The 27,978-nt window shown below is 41.3% G+C and overlaps 2 protein-coding genes across 2 annotated transcripts; both read right to left on the bottom strand.

Annotated features, from left to right (window-relative positions):
• Nucleotides 1-153: 153 nt before the first annotated feature.
• Nucleotides 154-21,287, bottom strand: CENPI (centromere protein I). The gene is made up of 21 exons (XM_029997396.2): nt 21,179-21,287; nt 19,078-19,405; nt 18,649-18,786; nt 17,557-17,675; nt 16,296-16,403; nt 15,000-15,048; nt 14,638-14,684; nt 13,807-13,896; nt 12,165-12,293; nt 11,738-11,902; nt 11,354-11,474; nt 11,058-11,149; nt 10,610-10,727; nt 10,447-10,511; nt 9,873-9,970; nt 9,344-9,479; nt 7,428-7,552; nt 6,289-6,337; nt 5,899-6,132; nt 4,244-4,285; nt 154-3,425 (listed from the first exon to the last, which is right to left on the bottom strand). The coding sequence occupies exons 2-21, from the start codon at nt 19,274-19,276 to the stop codon at nt 3,294-3,296; spliced, it is 2,256 nt and encodes a 751-aa protein (XP_029853256.1). The 5' UTR covers nt 19,277-19,405; nt 21,179-21,287; the 3' UTR covers nt 154-3,293.
• A 2,699-nt stretch (nt 21,288-23,986) lies between these two features.
• On the bottom strand, nt 23,987-27,637 carry TMEM35A (transmembrane protein 35A). The gene is made up of 2 exons (XM_029996782.2): nt 27,310-27,637; nt 23,987-24,501 (listed from the first exon to the last, which is right to left on the bottom strand). The coding sequence occupies exons 1-2, from the start codon at nt 27,427-27,429 to the stop codon at nt 24,115-24,117; spliced, it is 507 nt and encodes a 168-aa protein (XP_029852642.1). The 5' UTR covers nt 27,430-27,637; the 3' UTR covers nt 23,987-24,114.
• Between the last annotated feature and the right edge of the window lie 341 nt (nt 27,638-27,978).

Raw genomic sequence — 27,978 nt, 5'->3', positions numbered from 1 at the left:
CCTCACTTTTTGGAAGCATCCAAATAGGCTACTAGAAAAGCTGCAGAATGTGGTTAAGCTGAAATGACCACTGCCCTGGCCTGCTTGTAGTATTACAAAACCCCTAAATCGAAAGCATGTAGAAGCCTCCTGAGAAGGGAGGCCAGACAGGAATTGGAGCAAGTCATCAACTTTTATTGACAGGTAGACAGGACACAAACCAGCATTCCCTGACATCTGCTGATACTAGAAATTTGGACCTTGAAACAGCATCCTCTAGAAAGAAAAAACACTCAAGAGCAGACCCAAGTGACATGAAAGCATGCACTTTCTTTCTAGTGAATCACATTGAATATAATACCCTCGGAGGGAGGTTGCAGGCCTGACCTAAACTGAAATATTCTGGGGTGCTGGTTGACAACATGTGAGCGAGCCTTAAATGAACTTTTCATCCTGCATCATTCCTATCAAATAGTACCACAAAGCAGTTGTTTCTGCTAGTTTCATAGTGTATACATACATACAGGCAGCACCTTACAACGGGCAGAAACAGGCACTAGAAGTAAATCACTGATTTGTCACTTACCATGAAATGGATGGGTCTCAACTATCTGCATTTTAGTCCTCAGAGCAGATGCTGTGGTCAGCCAAGTCTCTGAGCACATGCCTGTAATAGAAAATGGTCTACAAAATTTACCATGGTGATTAGATGGTAAAGCGTGGGGCAGGGGAGGAAGGAAGAGGTACAGCAGCACATTCCTCCCTAAAAGGACCATTCTTCCATTCAAGTGGAATGTTAATAAAATCAGACATTTAGAGAAAAAAGAAAAAATATCCAGCTGTGAAAAGACAAGAACTACCAAGGTGTACAAAGAGGCTAAAAGTCATCTCAAGTGATCAGTAATACCTAGGCACATCATTGCTGCATGGGAAGGATTTTAAACAGCCACCTTGGCCAACAAAGCTGACATTAAAGGAAAATTATCTGCCCTGTTTCTTTATTTCTGCACCCCTAAGCATCCAGCCTGTGCACCTGAATGACAAAATTGTACATAATTTGTTTGAAGACTTTTGTAACACAGGGTATAATAAAAGACCTGTGATGCTTGTTCTGTGTTTTCTCAACCAAACACCAACCTCAAGGGAAAACTGATCTCGGACCAATAACTATACAACATTCAGTATATCCTAAAGGATTCTGCTGTAAGACTCTTTAAATACATTTACATACATCACACACACTCTTACGAATCTAGGCACGTTTCACAACTGAAATGAAGACTTTGGCAGCACCTTCTAGTCTGACAGGAATGATACAGAGCTCTGCTCCTTCCACATAAACTCCAAACAGCACCCAGGTAACATGAAGTCTGTCTTCCTAGCCAGAACTAAATGCTTCTTCGAGGTGTTCTGTATTTTCTCCTTTCCCCACTGAATGAGTCTGCCGTACACAGATCCATAACTGGGTCCATGTCTCCATCTCATATTTCCCTAGGGCTGTCAATCCCTCCAGCCCTATTCCTATACAGAATCCCAGTGCAGCAATATGGAAGTACAAGTCTGGTCAACATCTGAAGACAATTGTATGGTGTAAGGACAAGAGCTAAGGATTAAGTTGTCCTTATGGAATGCAGTACACAGGCTTTCCAGTGTAAGTGCTAGCATTTCCAATACCTTTCTGAAGGTAGCTTCATAGAAAAACTATAAAAACAAGTATGGAGCTACAGAGGTCTACTTCTTGGGTCCTTAGCTGGAACCTTTAACGAGTCTAACAAACAACAGGCAACACTATGACAGGGATTGCCAGCCAGTGGTGTTGGGATAGTCCTCAGCCAACAAGCTGAGCCGGTCCAAAACAATAGTACCAGCCTTTAAAGGAGATAACTGGTTCTATGTTAGGACCACATCTTGAAACATAGCCACTTGGAGGAATTTGTAATTTGTAGAGTTTCCCCTGTTGAGAAAATAGAATCAGGGTTTTTGAAGATCTGTTTCTCTTGACAGAAATTATAAGCATTCCACTTATACTAGCTGGAATAACACAGCCAGATGAGAAAGAGCAATACTTTAGTCTAAGCAGATCTCTCTGCAAATCTCTCTCTTTCAAAGTCTTCAGTGAAAGATTTTCTTATTCTCTGGAGAATATATATACACATATAAATATATATACACATATTAACCAGATCATCTATTTGCGCTGAGAAGTATGGTACTCAACCTAGAGCCAGTATGATTTTGAGAGGATGAAAAAACCAAACACATCGTTAGTGGCTCTGGAGTCACTCTCAGGACTGATTCCTTTACAGGATCAAAGTACAGATTCAAAATGCAACATTCAGTATACTCTGACTCATCTTCCAAGTGGTTACAATCTCGTTTTACAGCAGTGAAATAAAGTTCACTCAGATTTTGGAGACCTGAGTTCAGCTTCTCCCAACTTCTACTCAGTGTTAAAAATGAATTGACAGGAGAAGATACATTTTGTAGCAGAGTTCCTTCAAAATGGCACGTTGGAAACATTTTACAGAATATAAATTATATATATGTACAGTATAATATACAACACATACAGAGCTAAAACCACAAACGGGAAAACTACCTTTGCACTTATCAATAGAAAATGGTGAGCTGGTGGCGACACTGTTCAAGTGCTCAATCATCAATAAACCATCAACAAACCATCAACTGAGCACCAAATTTTCCAGCTTCATTAGAAGAACATTAGAAGCAATGTTAGCAAAAAGTCTCTTTTGCAAGCTTCATAATGAAAATGAAGTTCAGGAAGGTCAGTTTGGTCAGCCTGTTAAAAGCCAGTATATACACGGTACAACAGGGAATTGGTAAACTCGTAGTGCTCCAATCCAGTACATATATGGTATCCCTGAAAGGCTGATTAAATTGTTTCTCATAACCTGCTGTCGACGAAGGCAGAGCAGGTCAGGGATCAACATTAGTTATAAATGAAGCAGCACTGCTCACTGCAGTTTTTAGATGGAAAATGTTTGTTTCTCAATCAAAGCAATTACTCCAACAGAGAAAAATAAGGATGAAAAATGTGGATGATACATAACATATAAGCTTAGCAGCTTCAGACCAGAGAAGTTCAACAGGTACAAGAGGGGGTTCAGTGTTAGTGAACCAAGCCAGCCATTCCTTCCGTGTCTTTGCTTTCCTAAAACAGATGTCAGTACAAAAATGCAGACAAGTGTAATTGCTCTGTTTCTTTCCTCTGAAGAAGGAAGACTTAGTAACACTGTCCATTATATTCTGCTTTCCTGATCCATATGATAAAAAGGCTCCAGTGAGTCCCAGGGTCACACCTGCACATTCCCTGCTTTACTGTGAGAGGCCTGGGAAACACGATTGATGCTGCTTTCAATAAAGACCTTCAGGCCCTTTAAACCATGCGCATAGAGATATTCCAGATACCAGTTCCACTTCTTTCCCTATAAAAACAGAAGGTATAGTCAGATGTACAAGACATAACTTAGTCCCTTTCTTAGGCCAATCTGAAAAGGTCTGCAAATATCACCTTCCACAATTTGACAACATCCATCCTAGTCTGTAAATAGCCACAGGTATACAGGGTCATGTCCTCTTCCCAAGTGCCCAAACTTTTCACTTACTTATTATACATTCTTAGCTTGAACATGACAAATCATGATCTTTTTTTAATACTGAAGATGTTTATAAATCCCAGTTCTAAAAAGAGAAAAGTCTATTGGATCAACAGTGAAGATGTCAGGAACCAAATGAACATGGATATTAAAGCCTTCCTTTCATCACTAATGGTGATTCTTCCAGATCAGGTTTGAAGTACACTGTGATACAGGAAAGGAAACAAACTGCCACTGTATTTGCTCAGTGGAAGATCCCCGTTTAAAGCTATAACAAGGCTACACATCCATCTCAGAATTTAATATTAAGTTCCTTGATAATAGAAATTCTGCTTCAGGTACACCAAAAATATGGAGCCTGCAGAGAACAACAAACAGCCTTGTCCTGATACTGCACTGACTTATGGAGGAAATATATACAAATCTCAGACCACTACCCACAGATGACTAGATACATAACATCTCAGATGTTGATGCCCTCATGCTTGGCCCTATTAAGAGATTGAGCCAAAGTCTACAGCTGGAATTTTCCTCTTTCAAAGTTTTTATAGAGCATTTGTGGAATTGGTGAATATTATCACCTCATCCTCTTCCACATAGCTGCTGAAAATCGCTTGTTTTCACTTCACTAAAACAAGAAATCTTACCTTAATTAAGCTGAAGTTGAAGGTGGTATCATCTGGCCAAGCCTTAAGGAGAGGAATAAAAACAGTATCAAGTCAGATAAAGAGTATGTCCAGAGTTGCTGGGCCTCTGCTTAGTCCCCTCTTAAATCAGGAATTGCAGGTGTGCAAAGAAATTCAGTTTTTTAATCATGCTTCAGAATGGGCTTCCAGCATCATACTGTGTCCGTAAGTGGCAAGGTAATGTGGAGACCCTCTTGCCCTGTGCTGCAGTATTACTGGATAGCAACAGAGAATATTGATAAGTATCTTTAACCATTGTCTCTCTACAGTGTAAAAGCTACCCCTTCAAAACATTAAATACTTAATTCCCAACAATGAGAAAGAGCAAGAGGAGAGAACCTATTGACATTTAGATTATTGCTTGTGTTCTTTGAGTGTGCTGCAGAGCAGTGCCCTCTGGTGCTCAGCACTGAAGTGTTTAAGAAAAGATGGCACTGCAACTACGTATCTACTATGATAGCTGCTAAACAAAATCTTTCTTGGTTCTGCAGTAGGAAGAATGCAAAAATTCTCCACCAGAAGGTTTTGGGTTGTTTTTTCGGTTGTTTGGTGTTGGTTTGTTTGTTTAGGTTTTTGGGGTTGCTTTTTTTACTTGCAAGAGCTACAAAGAAGAATCCGGAAGCCTCAGAACAGAAAGGATCTAGACAAAAGATATGAAAAACTAATCCTGCTAGAACAGGAGAAAGACCAAGGAAAAGAAGTTGTATACAACAAAAATAAAATAGCCGCCTCTGGCAAAGACAAAACTTGGGTTTAAACAGCAGTAAGAGACAAACTACCTAGATTCAGGACACTGAGTATTATAAAGGAAGTAAAATTTATGAAGTCTTCCTAACCAGCATTCTTTGCTTCAACTTTAACCTCAAGTTTCCCTTGCTTCATTCCAGGAGCCACACCTACGCACACCTTCAGTCTACCAGTGTTCATCGCAACAAAACGGCATCTTTGTGCACCCCCTACAAAACCTCGGTTTTTAGAGCAGCGTGCACATCTCAGAACAATAGCAACTCTGGCAAGCTGCTCCCTTCACCATTCAGTAGCTGCATTGAATATATGATGGCACCCAGAATTCAGGATGACTTCTAGCAGAACTTGTATCAGACAATACAAGAGAGCACCATATTATCTTACTTCTGTACTTGAAGTAGCTACTTGTATTTCTTTTTTAATAAGCGATTCTCAAAAGCTACTGCAAGAGCCAGAAAGCACTGTTACCATGCGCACCTGTATACAATTTAACTACATATTTCTCGACTCGCTGGAGTTTAAAAGTTTAGGTCACGCTCCATATTTTGTGGGGCAGGATGCACTATTGCAAAGCTTTTACTGAATTAGTAATTTATTTAATTATTTTGCTATTTTAGTTCTATCCTCAAAATGATCATAAGCACAAATTCACATCTAAAACTGTTACATTCATGCTTTCATACCATGCCAACAAAGACTATTCAAATTGTGCCACTGATTTGACACAAACACAGAATGCCATACCAGCTTCTGAAAGATCAGTTGACTCTACAAATCAGCCAGTACACCGAGAGACACTTCTCTACAGAAACTGTCAAGCCAGAACAACTGGTGATGCCAAAGGCCTAAATGTTGGCCTATACCATTACCTGCTGCAGGAAGAGGACAGCATAGCCCATCATGGCTGGGTGGTAGACAATGTTAAAACTGTTTTTGAATTCCTGCACTGCGGTTTTCTTCAGCAGTTCATCATCCATACGAAGACCTTGAGGGTGAATATCCTTCTGGAATACACTGGATGTCCACAGACAACCCACCATAGCTGTTATGTACTGGTTGTACTCTTGGTATGTCTGGTTACTGAACCTGAATTGCACCATTTCCTGAGGGGCAAGAAAACAAATCAATAAATAGCATCCTCAAAGCAGTTGTGTGCTCCCTCCAATCCTTAAAAGAATGCCATCAAAGCACCTCCCCTCCATTCAACCCAACCCCTTGATAAGGTCCATTCTAGCACATAGCAGATTTGTCCACAATACCTTTTTACTCAGCTCATTTTCTTTTGCAGCCACCAAGTTGGTTCGATACCTGAAAAAAACCAAACAAAAGAGAAAGTTGAGGGCCTGTAAATTTTTACTACCTACCAGTGTTGAAAAAAGCTGGAGGAATGTATGAAGAAAGCTTATTTCCTCCATGAGAGAGATCATCAAACTTTACTGGTAAAAAAGAAACATTAGAAAGAATTCAAAGGGACTTTGTCAATCAGCATAGAACTCCCTTCCCAGGCAGAGTAGGGAGACACCTGATAATATTCATCTCTTAAATGACTAAAACATGACTGGTTTGCCTGGGACAGTCACCTTCATAAAGGCAATACACAAGAATTGACACAGAGCCTTAAAATCAGCAGAAAAATGCAGTGTGTTTTTAAGAAGGGAGACTTTCATTCACTAAGCAGAGAAACAGAAGCCACTGAAAGTAACGCAACTTGACAGTTGTTCTATATAATAAGCACTAGCTCCTCTTATTTCCCAGAGACCATCCTGTCATGTTAATTACCCTGCAAACTCCTTAGAGAAAAAGCCACATGGAGAACCCTGTGCCAGCTGTCAGCAATTGACTACTCTTCTTCTCAGATGCAACCACTGGAACTAACAAGGCCAAGCACCGCAGCCATGTTGGTGGATCCTGCAGAGCACTAAACAGTGCTGTCTTCGGACCTGCAGGCAGCACAAGGCAGTTCCACATTCCCACAGAGTTTGTAGGTGGCAGAAGTGCCTCCTACTCAGCACATTACAGAATTTCTAACGAAAAGCTCAAGTTTAGTGGTCAAAGGACAGGAGTGAGAAGTTGTATAGTTAACTACCAGTGATTCCAGCTGGCTGACTTAAGTTCTCGCAAAACAATATGGGAACTCCTTCCTTCACATACCAAAGACATGGAAATAATACTAGGAAAGAGGTCAGAATCCTGCTATTTTGGATAACAGACTGAAAAGAAGAGTAGGAACTACAGCTATAAAATCCTGTATCATGAAAGCTGGACACAACTGGAACTTTCACCTTTGCCTTGCATGGTAAGAAAAAGTAGATTTCAGATTTTACACCAAAGTAATTTCATTTCCAAAAGATAGAAAGAGAAGACAAGGAGTCCGTACAGCCCACACCATTTGTAGTACCTGTACATAATGTAGCAGAGCTGATTCAAGGTGACAGAATCCATGCTGAGAAGTGCTGGGTAGAAAACTCCAGCAGGAGGCATTATCAACAAAGGCAGATTGTACCTCAGATACATGTCACACGCCTGCAGGAATGAAAGCAAATCCAGGCAGACTATTACTACCATTAACAAACCCTGAAGCAAAAGAGAGCATGACACTGCAATTCCAGCTAGCTCCATCAACTTCACCTAGGAGGTAAGGCCAGGGTGAAGCAATTCCATTTGTTTCCTCCTTGGTATGAGACATATTCATCAGTTCATATCTTGGTCTCTGTTTCAACCATTTAGGTATACCATATGTTTTGACATGGTTACTTGCTGAGTCAAATCTACCCAGATCCCTGTAAAAAAGCAGCAGCCATTTTTTTCTGATCTTTTATATCATTTTGACATATGTAGCTGGGATTGCACTAGACCTGACCTTGTTCCTAGCCCGGTTTGCTGATAGCAGCAAGCCAAACAGACCATATACCTCTTCCAGCTAGGAAATTAAATCTTTCTATTTGACCTTGCTGGAATTGCATGAACACACAATAAAGCTTTGCTCTAAGAGAAGATGATATGGTCATAAAACGTGGGTTTATTATCAGACTCATGTTTAGAATTTAAGGTTGAGTTTAAGTAAAAAAGACATTTTAAAATTTCTGCAGATTTAACAAGATCTTCAGCTATGACGACAGTCTTAAATTATGGATAAATAATTGAAAGCAATATTGCTGTAACTTAACACATTGCTTCTTCTGTAGCTTAGCCACAGTAACTATTCCCAAAGGTATGCTCTTCAGGAAGGTACACATCATTCTCAGAAGAGTAGTGGTCTAAGAATATACAAATCTAGTTACTACAGCTCAGACCATAAACAATTAAGCTGTAACAGCCCACCATCCCGAACATGGATACTTTTTACATTTTGTTAAATTAGGTACAACAATTGTTTTAGGACTCCTAATCTTATAACAGACTTTTCACTAAAGATTGTTTGCCAGACCTTCACCTTTCCTCTTGCCTTCGGTACAGCTAATACCATGTAACGTATAGGCAGATATTTGCATGTAACTGAATATCTGGTATTTTCAGAAATCTAGACTCTTTACTTAATATCTCCACTGCATGATTTTAGAAGTCTCTAGAGTTCTGAATACATAAGCAAAACATCAAGAAAAAATTCAAACCCTAGTTGTCTGCTAGAGCACCAAAAATCATACATCAAAGGGTGCATGATTCTCTGTATATTCCCATAAAATGAGCATTTATTTTAAACACAGTCTTATGCAAATGTCATTGTCCATTAGTTTCGTGCATTTTTAATGGACATTTTAGTTACAAGTAGATTCCAGAACTATCATTGTTTTTTCAACTCTTCACAATTTTGTCCAAATCGTAGGAGCAACAACAGCATGGCTGGAGTTCACATGGCAGTAAGCACATCTACAGAGAGGATGTGAGGAAAATAGGGAACAGGCTTAAGCCTATTTGTTGCTGCTTAGTTTGTCTACAGGACAAACTGGGGAAAAAAATTCATTTTTTAAGGGAACATTTAAGGGAAAAAGATCAGGATATGTTGTTTAAAATTGAACTGAACATTGTTTTCTATAAATTAGCATTAAAAAAGCACGTTATGCCATATTGTTACTTCCCCTTCCACAGTACACCTCTGACTTAAGAGCAACCACTTTCTAGCAGCATATTTAGTTCTGCCTGTGGATGCAACAGCAGCAACCAGCTGTAGATCTACCAAGTATTTGGAACATTCTTGCATTTATTCACAGAATTCTGTAAGCTATAATAAGGAAGGTGTTTTCATGCCCTAGCTTAAAAACACAAACTGTATTAGAGTATTGGGATTTTGAAAGCCAAAATTAATGGGATACATACTGTCTCATAGAAATCCAGGATGAAGTATAGCAAGAAAGTAGGATTGTTTTCCAAACGCAACGCAACAGTAGAGATCCATCCAACAAAGTGGATTAGTTCAGCCACCTCGTTCAGTAGTTCAGAATGGGTGGTATTCCTGCAGCAATGACATGACACAATATTGCAAACAGTAAAAAGGAAAAGTGGTAAAAAAGAAGTTGAAGTTTATCCTTCTGCCCCACTAAGTGTTCAGCAACATGGATTTGTTCTTCAATATATCTAGTAACATATTGTAACCAACATTATTACCCAGCTGTCAGTGTTACAAGGATGTTGACTTCTGGACATTTCAATTTTCAGTGTCAATAGAAATACTTTTAAAGAAAGAACAGGATTCACAAGGTAGCTTACAATACACAGTAGAAACATTACAGCATTATTAACCTTCTAGTCAGTCTTTATGCTAGGTAATAGGGCTAGAATATGTATCTAAATACACTAGTGAACCATGCACAGAACACTGTATTGCATTCATTTCAGACAAACTTACGAAGAATGGACTTGAGAGTCAGACTCTGAATCCAGATGAATCACGTGCCAATTTAACCAATTCTGCAACAGCTCTTTCAGGCACTCAAGAATACTGCACTGCAAGAGGCAAAAAGAAAACAGGTTGACGACAATTTACGTAAGTGAATAATACTAATCAAAAAGTGCCATGAGAATTGACATGTATATAAGGAAAGGTATCAAGAGTTTCTCAGGACCTCACAAATAGCAGTGAGATAACTGCATGTCCCCTTGAACTGAATGTATGCATTACATAGTTTTTCCTGGAGAATGTGAGTTTCAAATACCGAGTTAAAATTGCAGTAAAACAAATCAACTATTGTCCTGTATACTATCAGTTCTTTTTTCCAGTGCCCTAGTTTAATTCCGAAAAAATCTTAAAGGCACTCAAATTCCAAAAAAAGTTATGTTGTAAGTATATATTTTACCCTCATTCGGACACAGACTTCCCCAAAAGAAGTCCCCTATACAATCCCTCAGACTGCTACAACTGATACAAGTGCAGATAGCAATATCAACTAGAAGTAAACAGCAACTGTACTCACTTAAATTACCTTAAAGTAAAGGGACGATGTGAAAAAGAACTGTGCCAGGGGATCATAGAGATGTGACTTTATTTCTGAAAGAATTGAGAAAGCATTATGCTATCTGTGCACAAATTCTGTCCCCCAAGATCAGACACTGTCCAGCCTCACCCAAAGGATCTGCAACACATACCAGAGAAGCTGCCAAGGGGGATCCAACTCACAAGTCTGAGGATTTGTGATCGGCAGCAGAAGCCATCCCAGAGAGGAAGGCTCTTATACAGGAACTCTTCACATGAAGAAAATCCCTCCTACAAAGCAGAAAACGAACACTCAAAAACTCATCTCGTATGCCTGCACCTTGCCATGCTCACTGCACCCTGGAGAAACAGGCTTACACCTCCTTCCTGCCATACAATTCACCAGGACATTCAAATTATCATTCTCAATGTCATTCTCAAATTATGTTTCCTGCAGAAAACAAGGCCATCCCTAGAATATTGACTCGCTATAGGAATATGTATTTTTATTACTTAGGACACTGTCACTTCTCAGAGATACTACAGGAAACAGGTAAGTCCCAAAAGTATTTTAAGGGAAGACTTCATGAAACCCTTGGCTTCCACAAAACAGGCACTTACCTGCAAGAAACACTCAGTCTTGTAGACAGTTTCCAGGAAGTCCTTGAATTCTTCTTCATCTTGGTTATTATCAAGGGCACACCAGGTGCATTCTAAACAGGAGAGAATACTGTATTTGAATATAAGCACAGCAAGAATAAGCACAATCAGAAACAAAATTCAGTTCTCCTCCAGTAGCTGTTTTAACACTATATATTATCACTATAAATCTGAATAGCAAAGTACCATTGTTGAAAGGTGTGAAGCTTCAGACATCCTTTACCTCCCTACCATGCAAGTTAATACTAAGTTCCTACCTTCCTGAAGAGTCTGGCCCATCCAATAGTAGAGCCTCAGGTAAATAGATTCATCTTTGATGCAATTCATGTAGTGAAGCAATAAAGGGTTTGTTAGCACTGAACCCATCTGGGAAGGAAACTGCAAGAGAAATCAAGAAAAAAAGAGTTATTCAGTATTTACATCAGCAAACTGCCAGAGAATCTCATTCTGTCAGAGTTGTCCAATCCTTTCACCAGCAACAAGACCATCTCCAGGACTCATTCATCACCCTCAGGTAGGACTAGATGCTCTGTTAGAACTAGGTAGCCCACACACTATTCACATATAAACAGGGCATAGAGGAATATCCTTTGATCTCTCAAAACGTTCAGTGAGCCTACCAAGACCTTCCTGAAACTCACTTCTAGATGGTGGATATTTTGTAGGAGCTGAGAAAAGGTCTGCAGCTGCTCCACTCGAAAAGACTCACTCATACTGTACAAATCAACACGGTTCTTTTTCTTGTCCTCTTCTAAATTATTTGTGTTTGTACTGCTCGCAGGTATAATCAACTGGGTATTCCATTTCTGTAGAAAAGAAATACAAATGAATAACAATGACTTGGTTTCCAATGCAATCAAGTGCACTTGTGACCAGTGTTCCCATAAAGACCCTATTTTGCAAAAATGGTATCCAGGCTTTCATTATAATGGAAATGCTGCATTTCTGTATAGCTACTCCACCCTCCCCAGTGCTGCAATAAAGCCTGACTCCCATTATTTGGCAATATTCATTATGAAAACAGCTGCCTTGCACCTTTTTAGGGTCTACCTCAGGCCCATAACCTACCCTTTTTCGTGACTGAGGTTGGGCTGTGCCTAAAAACAGTGGTTGGAACACTGGAGAGTTTTCCTGGTTTCTTCGCCTTACTGTGTTGATTCCTGCTTTCCATGGGCCCTCTGAATTCTTGAAGTAAGTCTGAAAACATAAATCAGACATCTATGCAAGAAGCCAAACTAAGACAAAATGACAGAAAGATCACTTTCTATTCTGATAAACATCACCACAGTGATGTAAATACACTCAACTCTGTTTGACAGACCAAGAGGCTAGGTTTTCACAGCACAGAACTCTCGTTGTTCCTCAGTTTCACTACCTTTTGACTGTAGTTCAACAGTTACACTTTTATTTCCTCCTGAAATAATGTTCCCTTTTTCAGAAGATATGTCCAGCACTTCTGATTTATAATCCTCATTCAGATCAATCAATTCATAGCATAAATCTCAAGCATACATTAAAATAAAGCATAACCAAGGTATGCTTATGCAAGTTACTAGGAAAGCTTCCCGAATTCAGCATCAGTGATATCCACCAAACAGAACAATTCAACGAGTAATTGAATCCTCAAATTAATGTGGATACTACAGCTAAAAAGAAAACTGGAAAAATGAACCCAACACCTTTTCTGTACAAAACTTATTTTTTGCCACTTCAGTTGCAATCAGTCTTTAAATCCTAATCAAATGCCAAATCATCACAAAAGTATCAGACTGGTTTGGGCCTAGGTAATCAAGCTTTTATTATACAAGTTAACACAGCATGTTCATAAAAACAGCTGAAGATGTATTTGGGTTTTAGTTGCTAGTTATTTACTTCTGTGCATGCCAAAAAAATATAAATTCTCCAACACATGACTGTGCAACACAATGCAAAGTATAAATTTATAGAGCAATATAAGTACATAAGCAGATTGAAATAAAACAAATTCTTTTATACAAACAGAACTTGCCTACTTATAAATTAAATGTCTCTTCTAAAAAAACAAAACAAAACAAAAAAACCCCAAAAAACCAAACCCTAAGTCTATCCCATTGAAGTACCAAAAGAAAATTTGTTGCAGAATTTAGGTCTCACCTGCTCCTATTTTCTGTTATATATTCAGTTTCTGCTATGTATATTCTACTTGGTCAAGGGGCTAATCGTACACATAGGCCTTTCTAAAACAAGAGTCATATTTTTCGCTGTTACCTTGAGGCTCTGACAAATCAGCTTACCACATTTTTTTCCCCACTTTTTTCTCTTTCCTGTGACATAGACTTTCCAAGTAGGAAGTTACTTACTGTTCTCCATTGTTATTTGTACTTGAGAAAGTCAGCAAATTGGTCAGTGCCTTGTACAATTAAGACAGTTTGTTTCCTTAATAACTTAACACTGTGTGAAACAAGTCAAAACCAGCAAGAACACCAAAAGGAGGATTAAAGTAATCCTCAAAAGGAAAAAGGTACATGCCATTCCATTTCAAATCATCTCCTTGTGCTGAAAAGGGAACAAAACCCAAGGCCAGGACTCCTCATCTAAACCTGATATTACTCAGTGAAAAGAGGAAATAGAATTAATCTTCACCACTAAATTGTATTATAGCTTAAGTGGAAAGCTCAGTACAAATACTGTCATAAGTACTGGTTCCAAGTAGATGAAATCTAATTCTTACCTTCATTTTCCCAGGAAGGGTTATGGTCACCAGCTCAGGACAGTAGAGTTTGTAAAGTGATAGTAGAGCCTGCAGATGAGACTGCATTCCCTGTCAAATAGCAGAACAAGAGGTAAAACATGTGGGGTATGTTTTTATATAGAAACTGAATACTGTATTCTAGAAACTGAATACTGTATTCTAGAAACTGAATACTGTATTCTAGAAGCAAAAAAACCCCAGTGACTACTAAAAGCTTTCTAAAGCTACATGCCAGTAAGTAACCATAGATGAACAACTGAAAATGAAAGGCAGAACAGAAACCATGTAAATGAAATACCATAGGAAGGGGATTGAAGAAAGAACTTTCTGTAGTCATAACTCTAATAAAAAGTTTAACAATCAAAACTATGAAAAATAGTCTTCTGCTGTCTAAATGCTCCAAAAACATGTTGTGATAATACAGTTTTTTCTTACAAAAAAGGAAGCAAGATCCTCTACAATCTTGTATTTCTCAGTCATTTGTTTATACCACTTGGAAGTTGAACAGAAAATTAACGATGGTAATAGATAAATGAAGCTGCCCCTTGCTTCAGAGATTTTACCACACCTAGTCATAAAACGTATAGCTTTGTGCATGTCATTTCCATGGGCTCATAAAACACAAATGAAAATTAACGATGCACATGCAAGATGGACAAGCCCTGCTGCTACAACAACTACAACCTACAATTCCAAGTCTAACCCTGTCCTGAGACACTAACCACTCTTCTCCATCCTGTAAGGACATTAGTCTTACAAACTGCATTATTAACCACAGTTCAAACTCTACAAGATTTGAAATAAACTCACCATTTTTGCTTGGAGGTCAAGCAGTCTCCTAATCCGGAAAGGCTTGACTGGAAACACAATCAAGAACATAATGGATTTAAAAAGCACTGGATCAGATATTTAAGCAAAAATGCAACATCACTTTTATTATAGAAAGTCATGGCAAAGAGCAGAACCAATCAGTCTTATTTCTAGGCTAGCAGACAGGTTTCCTATTCAGAAAGTGTTACACAAATCAGGCTGAACTACCACTCATGCTCCCTTACCTTAAAAGCAATATATTGGCTAGTCATTGCATTAGCTCCTTTGGAAGAAAAGGCAGTGCCAGCAAACAGAATAAGAAATAAAATGGTATTCCATCTCATACAATTGGATATACTCACCAGTTTCTTTCCTGGTCAGCAGGTAAAGCAAGTGGCAGACGTAGGGGCACTGCAAAGAAAAGGCAGCAATGAACTATCCTGCTGGTGCAGACTGCTAACCAGGATACACTAAAAGCAACATACAGGCTTCACAAGCTAACAGTTTCATTCAGTTGGCTGCCTTAAGTCATCACTGTGTCCCCACTGGGGCAGAGCACACCTTGCTTCCCTTAGAAAGTAGCATGTTTTTTCACATGTCACATGTCAATTTTATTTAAAAACATTATCTACACTATGAGCAGTCCCCATAGTAATCAAGCTACTCAGTGAGCTTGGATCTTGTTTTTTGGAACATGGTCTAGATATTTCAGGAGTCAGCAGTGAAAGTACAATTACATTTTAAAAAAGAAAGGCACCTTTGAATCGAAATAATTTATTAGAGCTTCTAACTACAGTTGAGGCTGTAAGGGTCTTAGATTAGTTTCACAGCAACTCTGGTGCAATTTCCAATTGGCCCATCATGCCTGAAAATGCTATTTTAAACAGTAAGAACTTAAATCCAGTTTTATGAAAAGATTATAACTAATGTTAACCTAAAACCATTAAAAACTTTGCAAGAAGTATAACTCAGAACTTCAGGAACTTTAAGTTAACCACAAAACATCCTAAACTGAAAGAATGTTAACAATTTCACATCTAACATGACTGGCAAGATCATCTTAATATGAACTGAATCCAAACACTTCAATATTCCAGCACCTGGATTTTACAGTTGCCATAGCAGAAATCTCCTGATTGCTTGTTCTCATTTAAGCCACATTTCAAATCAATTAAGTAGAACACCATTTAGAGTTCCTCACCTTTAAATAAACATTGCTCTAAAAGTTTTTTTTTCTTTTTGCCCAAGGTATGCAAGTCAGTTTCTCCCCAGGAATGGGAGACTTGACCTGCTGATGTCTGACATCAAAGGCAATCCCAGAGACTGCAGCATCATAGTCACTCTCTGGAATTTAGACAGAATATACTGTCACTCTGTTTGTGATGCAGAATAGCAATCCTTGGAAACATGCTTAAACAACCAGACCACAGCACTGAAACTAAAACAATCCTACAGTACTTCCCTGTTTCTGAATCTAAATTATCCAGCAATCTTAGAATGCAAAAAAAAAAAAAAAAAAAAAAAAAAAAAAAGCCAGCCATCAGAAAATGGTCTCTAACCAACAGCTACTCCAGACTAACTCTAGCATTAATATGCATACTACTTATGAACATTTAGGTTTATTTTGTCAATTCCATATATTCTTCAGCTCTCCTTACCATTTTCTCATCTTGCAGGAAGGAAAAGAAGAAACCATAGAGGGCATGAAGTTGTTCCTTGTGATCAATGAAGTCAAACACCGCGATCAGCCATCTTAAAAAAAGCAGCTGCAGGAAGGAAAGAAGCCATATTACATTAAGTGATGGGCAAAAGCAAGACAGACTAGTCACTAGACAGTTTAAGAGACACAATCATGAAGGATACATGCCACTCTCAAGGACGACCAGATAGCTACAGATGAACAGTACAGGGATAATTCAGCTGTGGAAGAAAGCCCGCCAAGAGCATCAACTGCCATATCAGAATGGAAAAAGCAGCTCAGTTCTGAACATGTGCTAACCCTTAAGATATGATCAGAGGGCCCCTCACTACAAGAAAGACAGTGAGGTGCTGGAGCATGTCCAAAGAAGAGCAACAAAGCTGGTGAAGGGTCTAGAGCACAAGTCTTATGAGGAGTGGCTGAGGGAACTGTGGTTGTTTAGTCTGGAGAAAAGGAGGCTCACAGGAGACCTTGTCGCTCTCTACAACTGCCTGAAAGGAGGATGTAGCAAGGTTGGTGTTGGTCTCTTCTCCCAAGTAGCAAGTGATAGGACAAGAGGAAATGGCCTCAAGTTGCACCAGGGTAGGTTTAGATGGAACACTAGGAAAAATTTCTTCACTGTAAGGGTTAAAGCATTGGAACAGGCTGCCCAGAGAAGTGGTTGAGTCACCATCCCTGGAGGTATTTAAAAGATGTGTAGATGTGGCACTTTGGGACATGGTTTAGTGGTGGACTTGGCAGCATTAGGTTTACGGTTAGACTCAATGTTAAAAGTCTTTTCCAACCTAAATGATGCTATGATGTAAACCTTTGAGCAGACTACATGAAGACAAAAAAGACTGTTTTGCTAACATTGTCATGTCATCATGTATGCCATGGCCAAGGTACACAGAACCTAAGGAATACCTTGCTGAAGTTGGTGAGGAATGCCTCACATAGCTGAAGTATTTCACAGAAATGTTGGTGGGGAAACCATTCCTAAGGAATTCAGAGATACAAGACAAGGAGGAACTGTGCAAATTTCCAACTCACACTTAAAAAGTGTTCCTCAGTTCCCACTGTGTTCCAGCAATGGGCGTCTCTGCCAATTTTTTTAAATGACAGTATCTTATGTAAGAACCTCGTACATTAAAACCTAAGGATTTTTTCTTCCTGAAAATAATGTGTCCTCATCATTCCTGTGCAGAAGCAATAACTACTATAAACATTTACTAAGTTACCTGGATGTTGCCTGAGCATTTGCTGACACAGAGCCAAGATACAGATGAAACCACTGAAGTTTCTGGTATTACTGAGGCTGGAAGCAGGCTCTTCAGTAAGCGAGTATTCACTGTATCAGCTGGAAAACAAACAATTTAAAATAAGACGGTGCCCATGTATCAGGTTCTTTGACATGGTTTTGCAGCTTAGGTCAAAATTCCCTACGGACAAGATTATTCAGAGGTTCATTGCTTGAAGTAAAAGTGCACAGCAATCTAGTAGGGACTTACCTATACCTCAAAAAACGATGACAAATATTTCTTTCCAGCTTAAAGAAAGAAAATGGAATATTGAGTATTTTAGTATTGAAATAGCCTTTAAACTCTTGGCAAGACAACCAAAAGTAACACAAATTGCTGGTAACATTAAACGATCAATTCCTTCAGCAAATGAGTATGAGTGTCAGCCAAACATCAGCAGATTAGTGTTCTGGAGATAAGCTAGTAATTTTAAATCAAGAAAAGCACTAAACCACTTGCATAATGGGGAAAGAATCTTGTGTGCTCCTCTTGGGTTGGAGGGAGGGGAAAGTTTAGGGGGTTTTTTCATTGAGTATTTAATTATTTAGAAGTATAAACAGTGGCCACCATTTCTAAGAAAGCAGCATGAGAGCTGCACTGACATTGCTCAATTGATTGTTAGGATGACATTTTACTTTTAGCAAGTTTCAGTAATACAACTATGTCGGTTTGTTCAATTATTTTGATCTTGGGGAAAAGAAACCCACACAGTTACAACAAGGCAAAGACACAATGGTTACTAAGGACATACTTTAAGCCTTTCAGAGACCTGCAATTACGAACAAAGGAAATAAGCTTTTCAAAAAATATTTGTAACAAACCATAATATTTTTCCAGATATCACTCCCTTGTAGCAAAACCTGAGGTTATTTTAGCATGAACTCAGAAATTACACCAAAGCATGCCAGAAAGATTAATTTTACACTAAAGTACCTAAAAATACAGTCACCATAAACACATTATCTCAAACAGGTTTGATTAGAGGGGAAAGACATTCACAGAAGACACACTAGCAGTATATAAACATTTTACCAAGTTTGCCACTGAGTGCCACGTTTAGCAATACATCAAATGCTTCAGGGGGTAACCCACTTTGCAGGCCAATGCTTTCCACAGTAGTCAAGTGTTTCTGCAGAACACTGTTCTTTTTCAGTGAAACTCGGTCTTGAACTAGGGGAAAAAAGAAAAAAAAAAAAGACAACACAAGGATGAAACAACTTCTGAACTGAAAACGAACTATTTTAAACTCCTCTGAACTGTCCCTACATATATTCCTTTTTGTTGGGTTCTTTACATAGTAACAGAAAGGGGAAAACCTTTTAAGACATTAAAGAAATATTACAAACCTCAGGCACTGAAGAGGGAAAACAGCAGGTAAAATTATATTTTTTTATTATTGTTGTTATTAAGAATTCAGTTATTTTTTCAGTACTTGGTAGCTAACCTTAAAACTGCTCTTACCTTTCTCAAAGTAGCTCAAAGCTTGCTCAAGGGAGCCTTGCTTGCTGTCATTTTTCTGATTGTTAGGAGATTGATGATTCTGGACATTTTTTTCAGGGTCAATTCTCCCTCCTTTTCGCCATGCAGAGAGATCAGTTTGATTTTTATGGTGAACTTGCAGAGGCTGCTTTTGGGTCTTAAAACTCTGTCTTCGCTGCATCTTTTCAGACTCTCAGCTGAGACTGGAGAATTTTACTCAGTTGTCATGTGGGCTCCAATCCTTCAGTTACGAAGAGGCAAGAAAATAGATCAACATCCAACAGCTGAAGAACATCTGAGAGCCGGTTCCCTGCAAGAAAAGAAAAATTTATTTGCCTGACAAACAGATTTTAGAGGGATCCTGCATAACGTAACAGAGTAACTTCAGAGGAAATCATTTAGAGCTGCCTGCCACCAAAAAGATCAGACAATATACTCAGAAGATGTACGGACAACAGTGTATCAAAACTCCAGTCTTTCTTTCATTAAAAAGGGAAGAAAAAATGTACAAGTAAAAATTAACACAAACTCCTTTCAATTTAAAAATTGTCTGATAAAATTTTATATAGTATTTTAATCCAAAAATTAACATAAGCAGAAAGTTAGCAAAACACAATCAACAATTTTCTTCTGAGTTTAGTTTGTGCATTATCAGTTTCACTAATTGTATTGTGTATGCCAGTGTAATCAGTCATCAGGTCATGACTTCCTGCAAAGTAATGTATAGATTTTAGAAGATCATAAAAAAACTTATCTTCCTGTTTTACAAAAAAATTAGATTCTTCAGCAGCCTTTCTACCCAGCTGCTAGGACTGAAAGAAATATGACATTTTGGTAAACTTCCAAGTGAAGCACAAGAGCTACCAACACTACAAAACCGCCTAGCTCTAGGCGAAATACAACCACGATAAGTGTAATTTTCTCCTTGATATGCTAGAGACATCAACCTTTTACCCACAAAATGTGAAATTTTGCTACAATTTCCTGGATTTGGTAGAGTATGCATGCGTGTCCCTGGATTGCTAGAGCCTATCTTTTGCTTCCCAGCTTTCCTGACACAATAAAACAGAATGATTTTCAATTCCTACTCCCTCTTCGGCTCTCACTTCCTTAAGATGTTAGAATCATCCCTATTTTCCTACAGGTTTATTTGTCACTAACTTCCCTGTGCAGCATACTAAGAACAAATCTCTGGCTAGCTGTGTTGAGACCTGCTCTGAAGAGCACACAGGGCATTCACATTTACAAATGAAACCTACTGACTTTAGGTGAAATGTACCCCCTCAGTATTAAAGGACAACACCAAACACATCAGAACTCCTACAAAGATGCTTTGCTGACTGGTGGCTAAGAATAACTGAGATGCTTCAAAACAGTGAAACTTCCTGATGGTGACTATACCGTGGTTAGATTGACGTGAGCTGGACTGACATGTAAGAGTTGCAGAAAACCCCAAATGCTCTGGAATCTTGCTTGTTGCACCTTGAATCACCTGAGCACACTATAAATGGTTCAGGAAGCAGATCCACCTAACAGTCCTTGGCTACCACACTCTGGAGTACAACAGCAGCTTTCTCACAGGCTCCTTAGCACCTGCTCTGCCTAGGTTTTTTTCTTTTGTCCTGCAGGATTTCTACCAGAAAGTTTTGGTGGGGAAGAGAGCACCACCAGACCTTAAAGCAGAACTAACAGACAGGCTGGAACGCCACTTCTTACTAACAGCGAGCCCGCCATTGCACAGCTCTTTCAGTACTAGACACTTCCACACGAGTATTTGGCACGAACATCCCTTCTCCTCCTCGCCAGCCGACGCACGCACACTCTTCCCCCTCCAACTCGACACACCGGCTCCCCCTGGACGCCCCCGCAGGCCCCTCTGTGATGCTCCGCGGAGGAGCGGCCCTGAGGGAACGGAAGGAGCCGAGGCCCTCCCGAACCAGCCCCACCGCCGCGCTCAGGCACTCCGGCCCCGGGGCCCGAGAGCAGCGGCAAGGAGCCCCCCCCGCCCCGGCGGAGAAGCCGCCCCGAGGAGGCCCCCAGGCACGGGGCCTGCTGCCATGGCCGCAGCCCCCGCCGCAGTTACCTCCGGTCAGCGCCGGCTCCAACCGCCCCGCAGTTCAAACCTCCGCGCCACACCCCGCGCATGCGCACTGCCCGCCAGGCACGGCCGTGACGGCCAATGGGAGGGCCCGCGCCCGCGCCCCCTCCTCCTCCTCCGCCCCCCCTCCTCCTCCTCTCGCGCATGCGCAGGCTGGGAAGGGTGGTGCTTCTGTCCCGGGCGGTGTTGAGCATGCGGGGTCTCGCGGCGGCGTGGCGCGTGCGCAGCGGTCTCGGCGTGCGTGAGGGAGGAGGCCGGGCCGTGGGGCCGGGGGGGAGGCGCAGCTGGGAAGGTCTGTGGGGGATGGGGCCTAAAAGGTTGGAACTCGAGGAGGGTCAGCGATAAGCGGCGGTCCGTTTCAGCCCTCTGTGGACGGGCAGGTCCTGCGGCGCCCAGGCAGGTCCTGCGGTGCCGCGGGCGGCTGGGCGGGTCTGGTGAGCCTTCCCTCAGTCAGGCCGCAGCTCCGCCCGGCACGCTTTGCGGGCGCCTCTCCTCTCACAACCCCCTACCTCTGCGGCCCCGAAAACCCTGGCGCTAGAAGGTGCCTGCCTTGGCAGCAGGTGGATGAGACCGACGGGAATGAGATTACGGGCTTGGGGATAAAAAGAAGAAAGAAAAGCGCAGGGGAAAAAAAAAAAAGAGGAAGAGTAAATTGGCATCGTGGCCTTACAAAAGGACTAAATCAGTTCTTGGCACCTTATCACCTCTAGCAAGCAAAGATGACTGGTAGCTTCCAAAAATAGTTTGGGGGGCAATGATGGAGGTCAACCTAATATAGATAAATACAGAATTCTTGTTACTGGACTCCAGGAAGAGTCTTTTCTTCCTGTGTAATAAAGAATATGTAGCCACCACTGCAGATCAGTAATTCGTACTGTTGGAAATGTGACAAGGGGGGGACATTTTCCAGAATTCACTTACAGTCTGAAGTTTTTGCAGGGATAAGCTTTGCTATGCGGAATATTTTACATTTACTATTATGGCTTCTATACAGGTTTTGGTGAAGAATATTACAAAAGACAAACACTCTTTTCCAAAAGTTCACTGAGTTAGCTGCATGTGTGAGGGCCAGCTGGCCAAAAGGTTGCAGCAATTCAGTATTCAGTACTTTGTGTAGGAATACACATCCTGGTGTGGTTTTGAGTTGGTGGTATTTTTATTTCATTTTGAATTTAAAAGTGAATAATAACTCCAGTTAGGGCATGGCAGATGAAGTGTGTTTTGGGAAGTAAAGCAAATTCTATGTGCATTTGGGATGACCTTAAGGTAGTCTGTAAAGACAAGAGATTGTCTAACATAGGCGGCCTGTTTGTACAGGGTGCATGTCTGATAAGAGATAATTGGTCACTCTTTGGGGTTCTAGGAGGAGGATTTTTCAGCATATATATATTTGGGACTACATTTGTTTCAGCAGAAAACATAAGAAAACTGGATATACTGCATATGAACATCCATTATCAATTTTTATAGAGATATTATACTGACATTTTACTGCAGTTTTAATGTCTTTTCTCACTGCCACATTGTACTGAAGCAGAAATTTATCTGAGACTGTTTCATGAAAATGTTCAATTAAAATGCCTGTGGTTATTAATATATAGCACAGTAGTGTTCATGTGGCTTCTGTCCTGTATCACCTTGTCTTTCTCTGAAATTCCCCTGACATGATCCTGCCCATTTTATGTGCAGTGTTTGAGCACAGGAAAAATATTTTCAGATGTGTCTCTCAAAAAAGAAAATTTGTTTCTGTCAAGACATTTTTCTCCAAATTTCAAAAAGTTTATTTTCATGAATAATTAAGAAAATAACGAAGAACTGAAAACAGACAAACATCAAGAAAAACAAACTCACTCAGAGGTAACACATGCTTCCTACGACATGTTGCAAGATTTCAGATACAACACATGGGGATTCAGGCTCTGGTGACAGGACTTCCCACAGCTCATTGAAGCTGTATATGGGATGAACAATGAGGTACCTGGACACATTCAGTCCCTCATCTATCAGCAATAACCGACAATTCTATAAAGTTGCAGTAGTTGTGGAAAAAGGATTTTTTTTCTTGCAAGGAAATAGGGAGCCTGATGCTATTTGCCAATAGCAGACAGATATTCTGGAGTTTTTTGGACAGTTCTGCTCCCCATTCCCTCACCAGGGATCCTTACTCTCTGCCAAGAGGGGTAAAGAGATGCCATTGCCTTGTGTGAAGCAGGCAGAAAATTACTGTTATCAGGCCATTGTCCCAGTTTTAGAGCCTGTGCAAAGTGTGGAAATCAAGGAAGATGCAAATAGTGCATCCCATGTTTTCCGTGGATAACCAGTCCAAAGAAAGGACTGGGCACAGAGCCAGCAAAGGCTAAGGGTTCCCTTTCAAACACAACAAACAGCACTTTTATGCTCAGTAGGGTCCTTTCCCCGCCCTTGACCATGGAAGAGGAAACGTAGATTTGTGGATGGGGCTGCACAAGCTAGCACAGGGACACTCTGGTTATGTTCTACCCAGCCACTGTTGCCGAGACTGCCGCGTAGCAGAAGTGCATCCAGGCTAGGTTTCAACTGCCATGGGGCTTGGGGCAGATGCTCGGGGACTAATCTCCCCACTGCCAAGTTAGTGTGACTACCTGGCCAAGTCTTTGCCCATGCTCTCAGGCTGGTTTTGAAGCTCCTGCTGAGGCCAGTGCTATTCCAGCCAGGCTGCTAACTGCCTCCAAGCTGTCCTGGTGAAAACTAGCTTGTATTTTTCTACCTTACACAGCAGCAGCAAAAGCAAGACTACAGTGTAGACATAACGTGTCTCTCAGACCCCAAGTGCAACTTTATTTATACAGACAAAAAATATGAGTAGGTAAATAAAAAACAAATTTTCTGGGTGATTTTGGAGAGAGCTGCCTCGAGGGTCCGTATTTCTCACACACACTCAACTAGGATACCTTCATTTTGCCTTTCTCAGGAACTGCTTCATGGATGAGTGGCTGTTCATCCCCATTCACTGACAGGATCCTCTTTTCTGGCGGCTGCTCCTCAGGCTGGCGGGCAATCAGCAGACGACAGGTAAGCAGGATCCCAAAGACTAGTGCATGGGCGTAACGCTTGAGTGGATCCCCCACCAGCTGGTGGAAAAAGAGCACAGCCAGCACAAGGAGGAGGAGGAGAAAGTTGGCCACGTCTTTGGGGCGACCAGGCACCAGTGTCATGACAATGCCACATACCACTTCTAGGGCACCAATGCTCTTGCGGAGAAGGATGGAGCTGACTCCCATCTTCTTTAGCATGGGGAGGGCCCGCACGTAGCTTTTGTATGCTCGTTTCTGAAATCAAGCAGTAATAGCGTAGAACACCATGATGTGAGAAAGTAAAGGTGACTTCCATTGAAATAGACTGATCTGCAATATGACCTAAAGATCACTTCAATCATCACAGGCCCCTCTAGCACAATATCCAATCTGTACCCCTAAAGCTTCTGTTGGAGGGATATTGACACCATCAACCTGCAATTCCCCCTTCATAAGCTGTTGTCTCCTCACTGGAAAAAGTTCAGCAACCTAGCACCCCATCTGTGGAGCTAGGACCTGGCCAGGTGTACCCTCTCCTGAAATCTGAAGTTCCGATTGCTAGAATTAGCAATGCAGAACCATGCTGTTAAAAAAAAGTACCTCTCTCTAAGAGCAGCTTGTCCTTTATAATTAATAACACACCTAGTCCCTGCAAAGCCAAGGCACAGCAAATAAAAGCAGAAGTCTCCACCTCAAAGCAACTTACAGTATCCCAGTGTTTATGGGCACTACAATCTTAGCATGGGACTATACATCAAAGCTGAGATTCACCAACCCTATCCTTTGCTTACAGATGTTTATGATCCTTTTCTTCCTCAGATGAATGCAAGCTGACGTGACATCCTTTGCTCCCTGGTTTATGCTGGATTTAGAAGCAGTGTAAGCTGCAAGACAGCCTCCTTACACAGCTGCCTCATTGTTTCAGGGAAGAAACAGCCTCTGTCCTTACACAGGTTCAAGTTCTTGCACTTGAACATTAGGTGTTCGTGGGCTTATTGTTTTTGTTTGTTTGTTTTTTTTTCTCAGTCAAGTATTTCCTCTTTTTTATATATTTTCATAAAGCTCCTAGTTATTGGAGACACTGAAATTATTTCCACTTACACTTGAGTGTACTATCCCTGTAGATATTCTTGCCATTGTGTTTTCTGCTTTCTAATTAGGGAGAGGGAAATGGAAGCTGAATCTCAGGTTGTCCAGCTCTCATGGGCACTGATCAGATTGTAGATTTACTGCCATGTGATTTTGGAAACCTGCACTACAGGCACACAGAACTTCTCCACTTCTCTGTAAATTTTGCTGCTTCCTTCTAAGAGGAGCTTACACTTCACATGTGGTTAAAAAATACACAGCATTGTCATTTTTGCTACTAAATAATTGAAGATCTCATGACACGTTTACTCTAAGTGTATGCATTGTAAGAATGCATTTTAAACATTCAGTGAATAAAACCTCAGAGCAGAGAATTTTTAGATAGTTGTGAAAAATACAGCTTTTTAAAGAAATGTACTATCGGCATGTCCTAGAGTACTGTGGTGTTTTAACTATTTTGATAGACAAACTAGCGTGTCTGGTTTTTGCTGAATAAAAACCTGCAAGTTTGGTGTTGTAGGTAGGTAACAGAGCTGGGGCAAGAAGCCATGCTTACTGATTGGCAAGATCAGGTTTTCAATAACTGTCTCCATTACATGACAGACCACCCTGGTACACAGCACAGCAAAAGCATGAAAGCCTAACGAGCCATGAACACATTACAATATGGGCTATTAAGAATGATGGTGCTGTGTAATATCCAAGTACCTCTGCTTTCTCTTTGTAGAAACAGAGATCATCCCTACCTGTAAGCCTGACTTGTTAAGCAGAAAGGAACAGAGAAGCAAAATAATTTACAGAGCAAGGATTTTGCAATGCTTCTAAAGTCTCAGTGTTTTTTTCTGTCCCTTATGTAGCAGAAGCTTAAGAGCTTTGTTTTCTGGGCATTTTATCTCAGTCTTTTGCTTCTGAGTTACTTCTTGGTGATTCTTCTCTGTGAGATCCCTATGCTGCTGGTCTGCAGGCGAGGCACTGCAATTCAGATGTTATTTGAGAGCTAAGGAAAAGCAGCTGGGCAGGTGGAGCAAAGGGAGAGAACAGAATGTGCTGGAAACTTCCAGCACTATTTTTTTATGGGCACAAAAATTATACCAACACTTTTCAGCCACTGCAATAAATATAACGGGGGGTGGGAGTGGGGAGCAAGAGAATAAATAAATATAGACAAGGAAGCAAAACGCGGCAGCCAGTCCCTCGCCTACCTGCAGCTTGCAGCTAGCAAAGCTCTGCAGCAGGATTGGCCCTGGGCAGAGGGGAGCACAAACTAGCTCACCAGCTGAGAAATGTACACAGTTTCTTCCCTTCCTCTCCTCACCCCTTTCCCATTAGGCAAGAGGAGAGGCTCATTTCCCAGGCTAAAGAGAATAATAAGGTGACTATTAATAATATCTTCTTCTGCCAGCTAAGAATCTCAAAGCATTTCACAGTCATGAATTAGCCCCTGCACAAGTCCGGTGAGGCAGGGACAGTCAGTGTCAGTATCCTTAAAGCACAGAATTTTGAGGATGATCATCTGGCTGCCAAAGCAGGCATCTGCTTTTCATACCCCCAGTCTAGGGGGTAGGTATTCTCCCAGGGATCAGCTGTACGTGCCTGCTACATGTCTGGCACTTCTTCAAGCCTTGCTTTTCAGAGACCCTTGCGTCCCCATCTTTTGCAGGCATCGGTGTGCTGTGCTACCCCCTCCTCCTTGCCTCCCCTCCCTGTCCTTATCCACAAGAGGTTTCTCCATGGATGGGCTCAGATGGAGCCCAGGCGAGGGCTGCCAGGATATCCTCGGCACTGTGTATTATTTGTTTCTCTCCGTGTCCATCAAATAAGGAGACAGATAAGCTTCTTCCCTCTCCCGCCCATGGCTCAGGGCTCCAGAGCGGTCACCCTCCGTGTATCCCACTGCAAACACTGCTGCTGCCGCAAGGTTGAGGGGAGAGAGCACTAATGCGTCTCCCTCCATGCTGCCACCGCCGTACTCACCATCTCATTGTAGGCATCTCTGCTGAGCCGAGGGGTCAGTTTGATGGTCCCCATAAAGACGAAAAAGAGCCCCAGGGCCACCGAGAGGGCGACGATGGTGATAGTCCTGGGAGATGCCATGGAGCCGCGGGGAACCGGTCCTGGGAACAGGTCCTAGCGAGGCCTTCTCGCTCTGGCTGCCAGCCCGGGCGGGAGGTAGTCAGTCACCATTGAAGGAGATGAGGAATAAAGCTGCAGAGGCAGCGAGGATGACAGCGGGAGGGGGATTCAGCCTCCTCCACTTGGCAGCCTCCGGGTCCTAATGCCCCGCAACCAGGCGGCCAGAGCCAGGCAGCTCTAGCACCTGCCCAGCGATGAGCATGGCCACCGCTCCTACCTCTAAGTCACCCTCTGTTTCCTTACACGTTCCATAAATTACCCACAGAAAGCTGAAACTGAGCCAGTTCTGGGCATGCGGATGGCAGCCAAACGCATAGCACTTGCTCAACAGTGGGAAAACAGGGACATGTTAGCAGAGGGCACAGGAGTAACCTGCTATGGAGGAAAAGTAGTTGGAGGTCTCTTCTACATAGGCAGCTTTCAGTTTCAGATGCTCAGACACTAATACAGAGCAAACAACATATTGCTTAATATATTTGCCCCAGAAAAGCAAAAAAGATGTCTTGCCCC

Source organism: Aquila chrysaetos, chromosome 21 (genome assembly GCF_900496995.4).
Source record: "Aquila chrysaetos chrysaetos chromosome 21, bAquChr1.4, whole genome shotgun sequence".
Taxonomy (NCBI): Eukaryota; Metazoa; Chordata; class Aves; order Accipitriformes; family Accipitridae; genus Aquila; species Aquila chrysaetos.
The sequence above is the reverse complement of the archived record's forward strand: the minus strand, read 5'-3'. Positions and strand labels throughout refer to the sequence as shown.

Coding starts and splice junctions, on each gene's coding strand:
- TMEM35A (XM_029996782.2), bottom strand. CDS start 27,429: ATGGCATCTCCCAGGACTATCACCATCGTCGCCCTCTCGGTGGCCCTG. Junction 24,502..27,309: donor GAGATGCCTACAATGAGATG/GTGAGTACGGCG, acceptor GCTTGATTTCAG/AAACGAGCATACAAAAGCTA.
- CENPI (XM_029997396.2), bottom strand. CDS start 19,276: ATGCAGCGAAGACAGAGTTTTAAGACCCAAAAGCAGCCTCTGCAAGTT. Junction 16,404..17,556: donor AATGCTCAGGCAACATCCAG/GTAACTTAGTAA, acceptor TCCTTCCTGCAG/CTGCTTTTTTTAAGATGGCT. Junction 12,294..13,806: donor CCCTTCCTGGGAAAATGAAG/GTAAGAATTAGA, acceptor TTATGTTTTCAG/ACTTACTTCAAGAATTCAGA.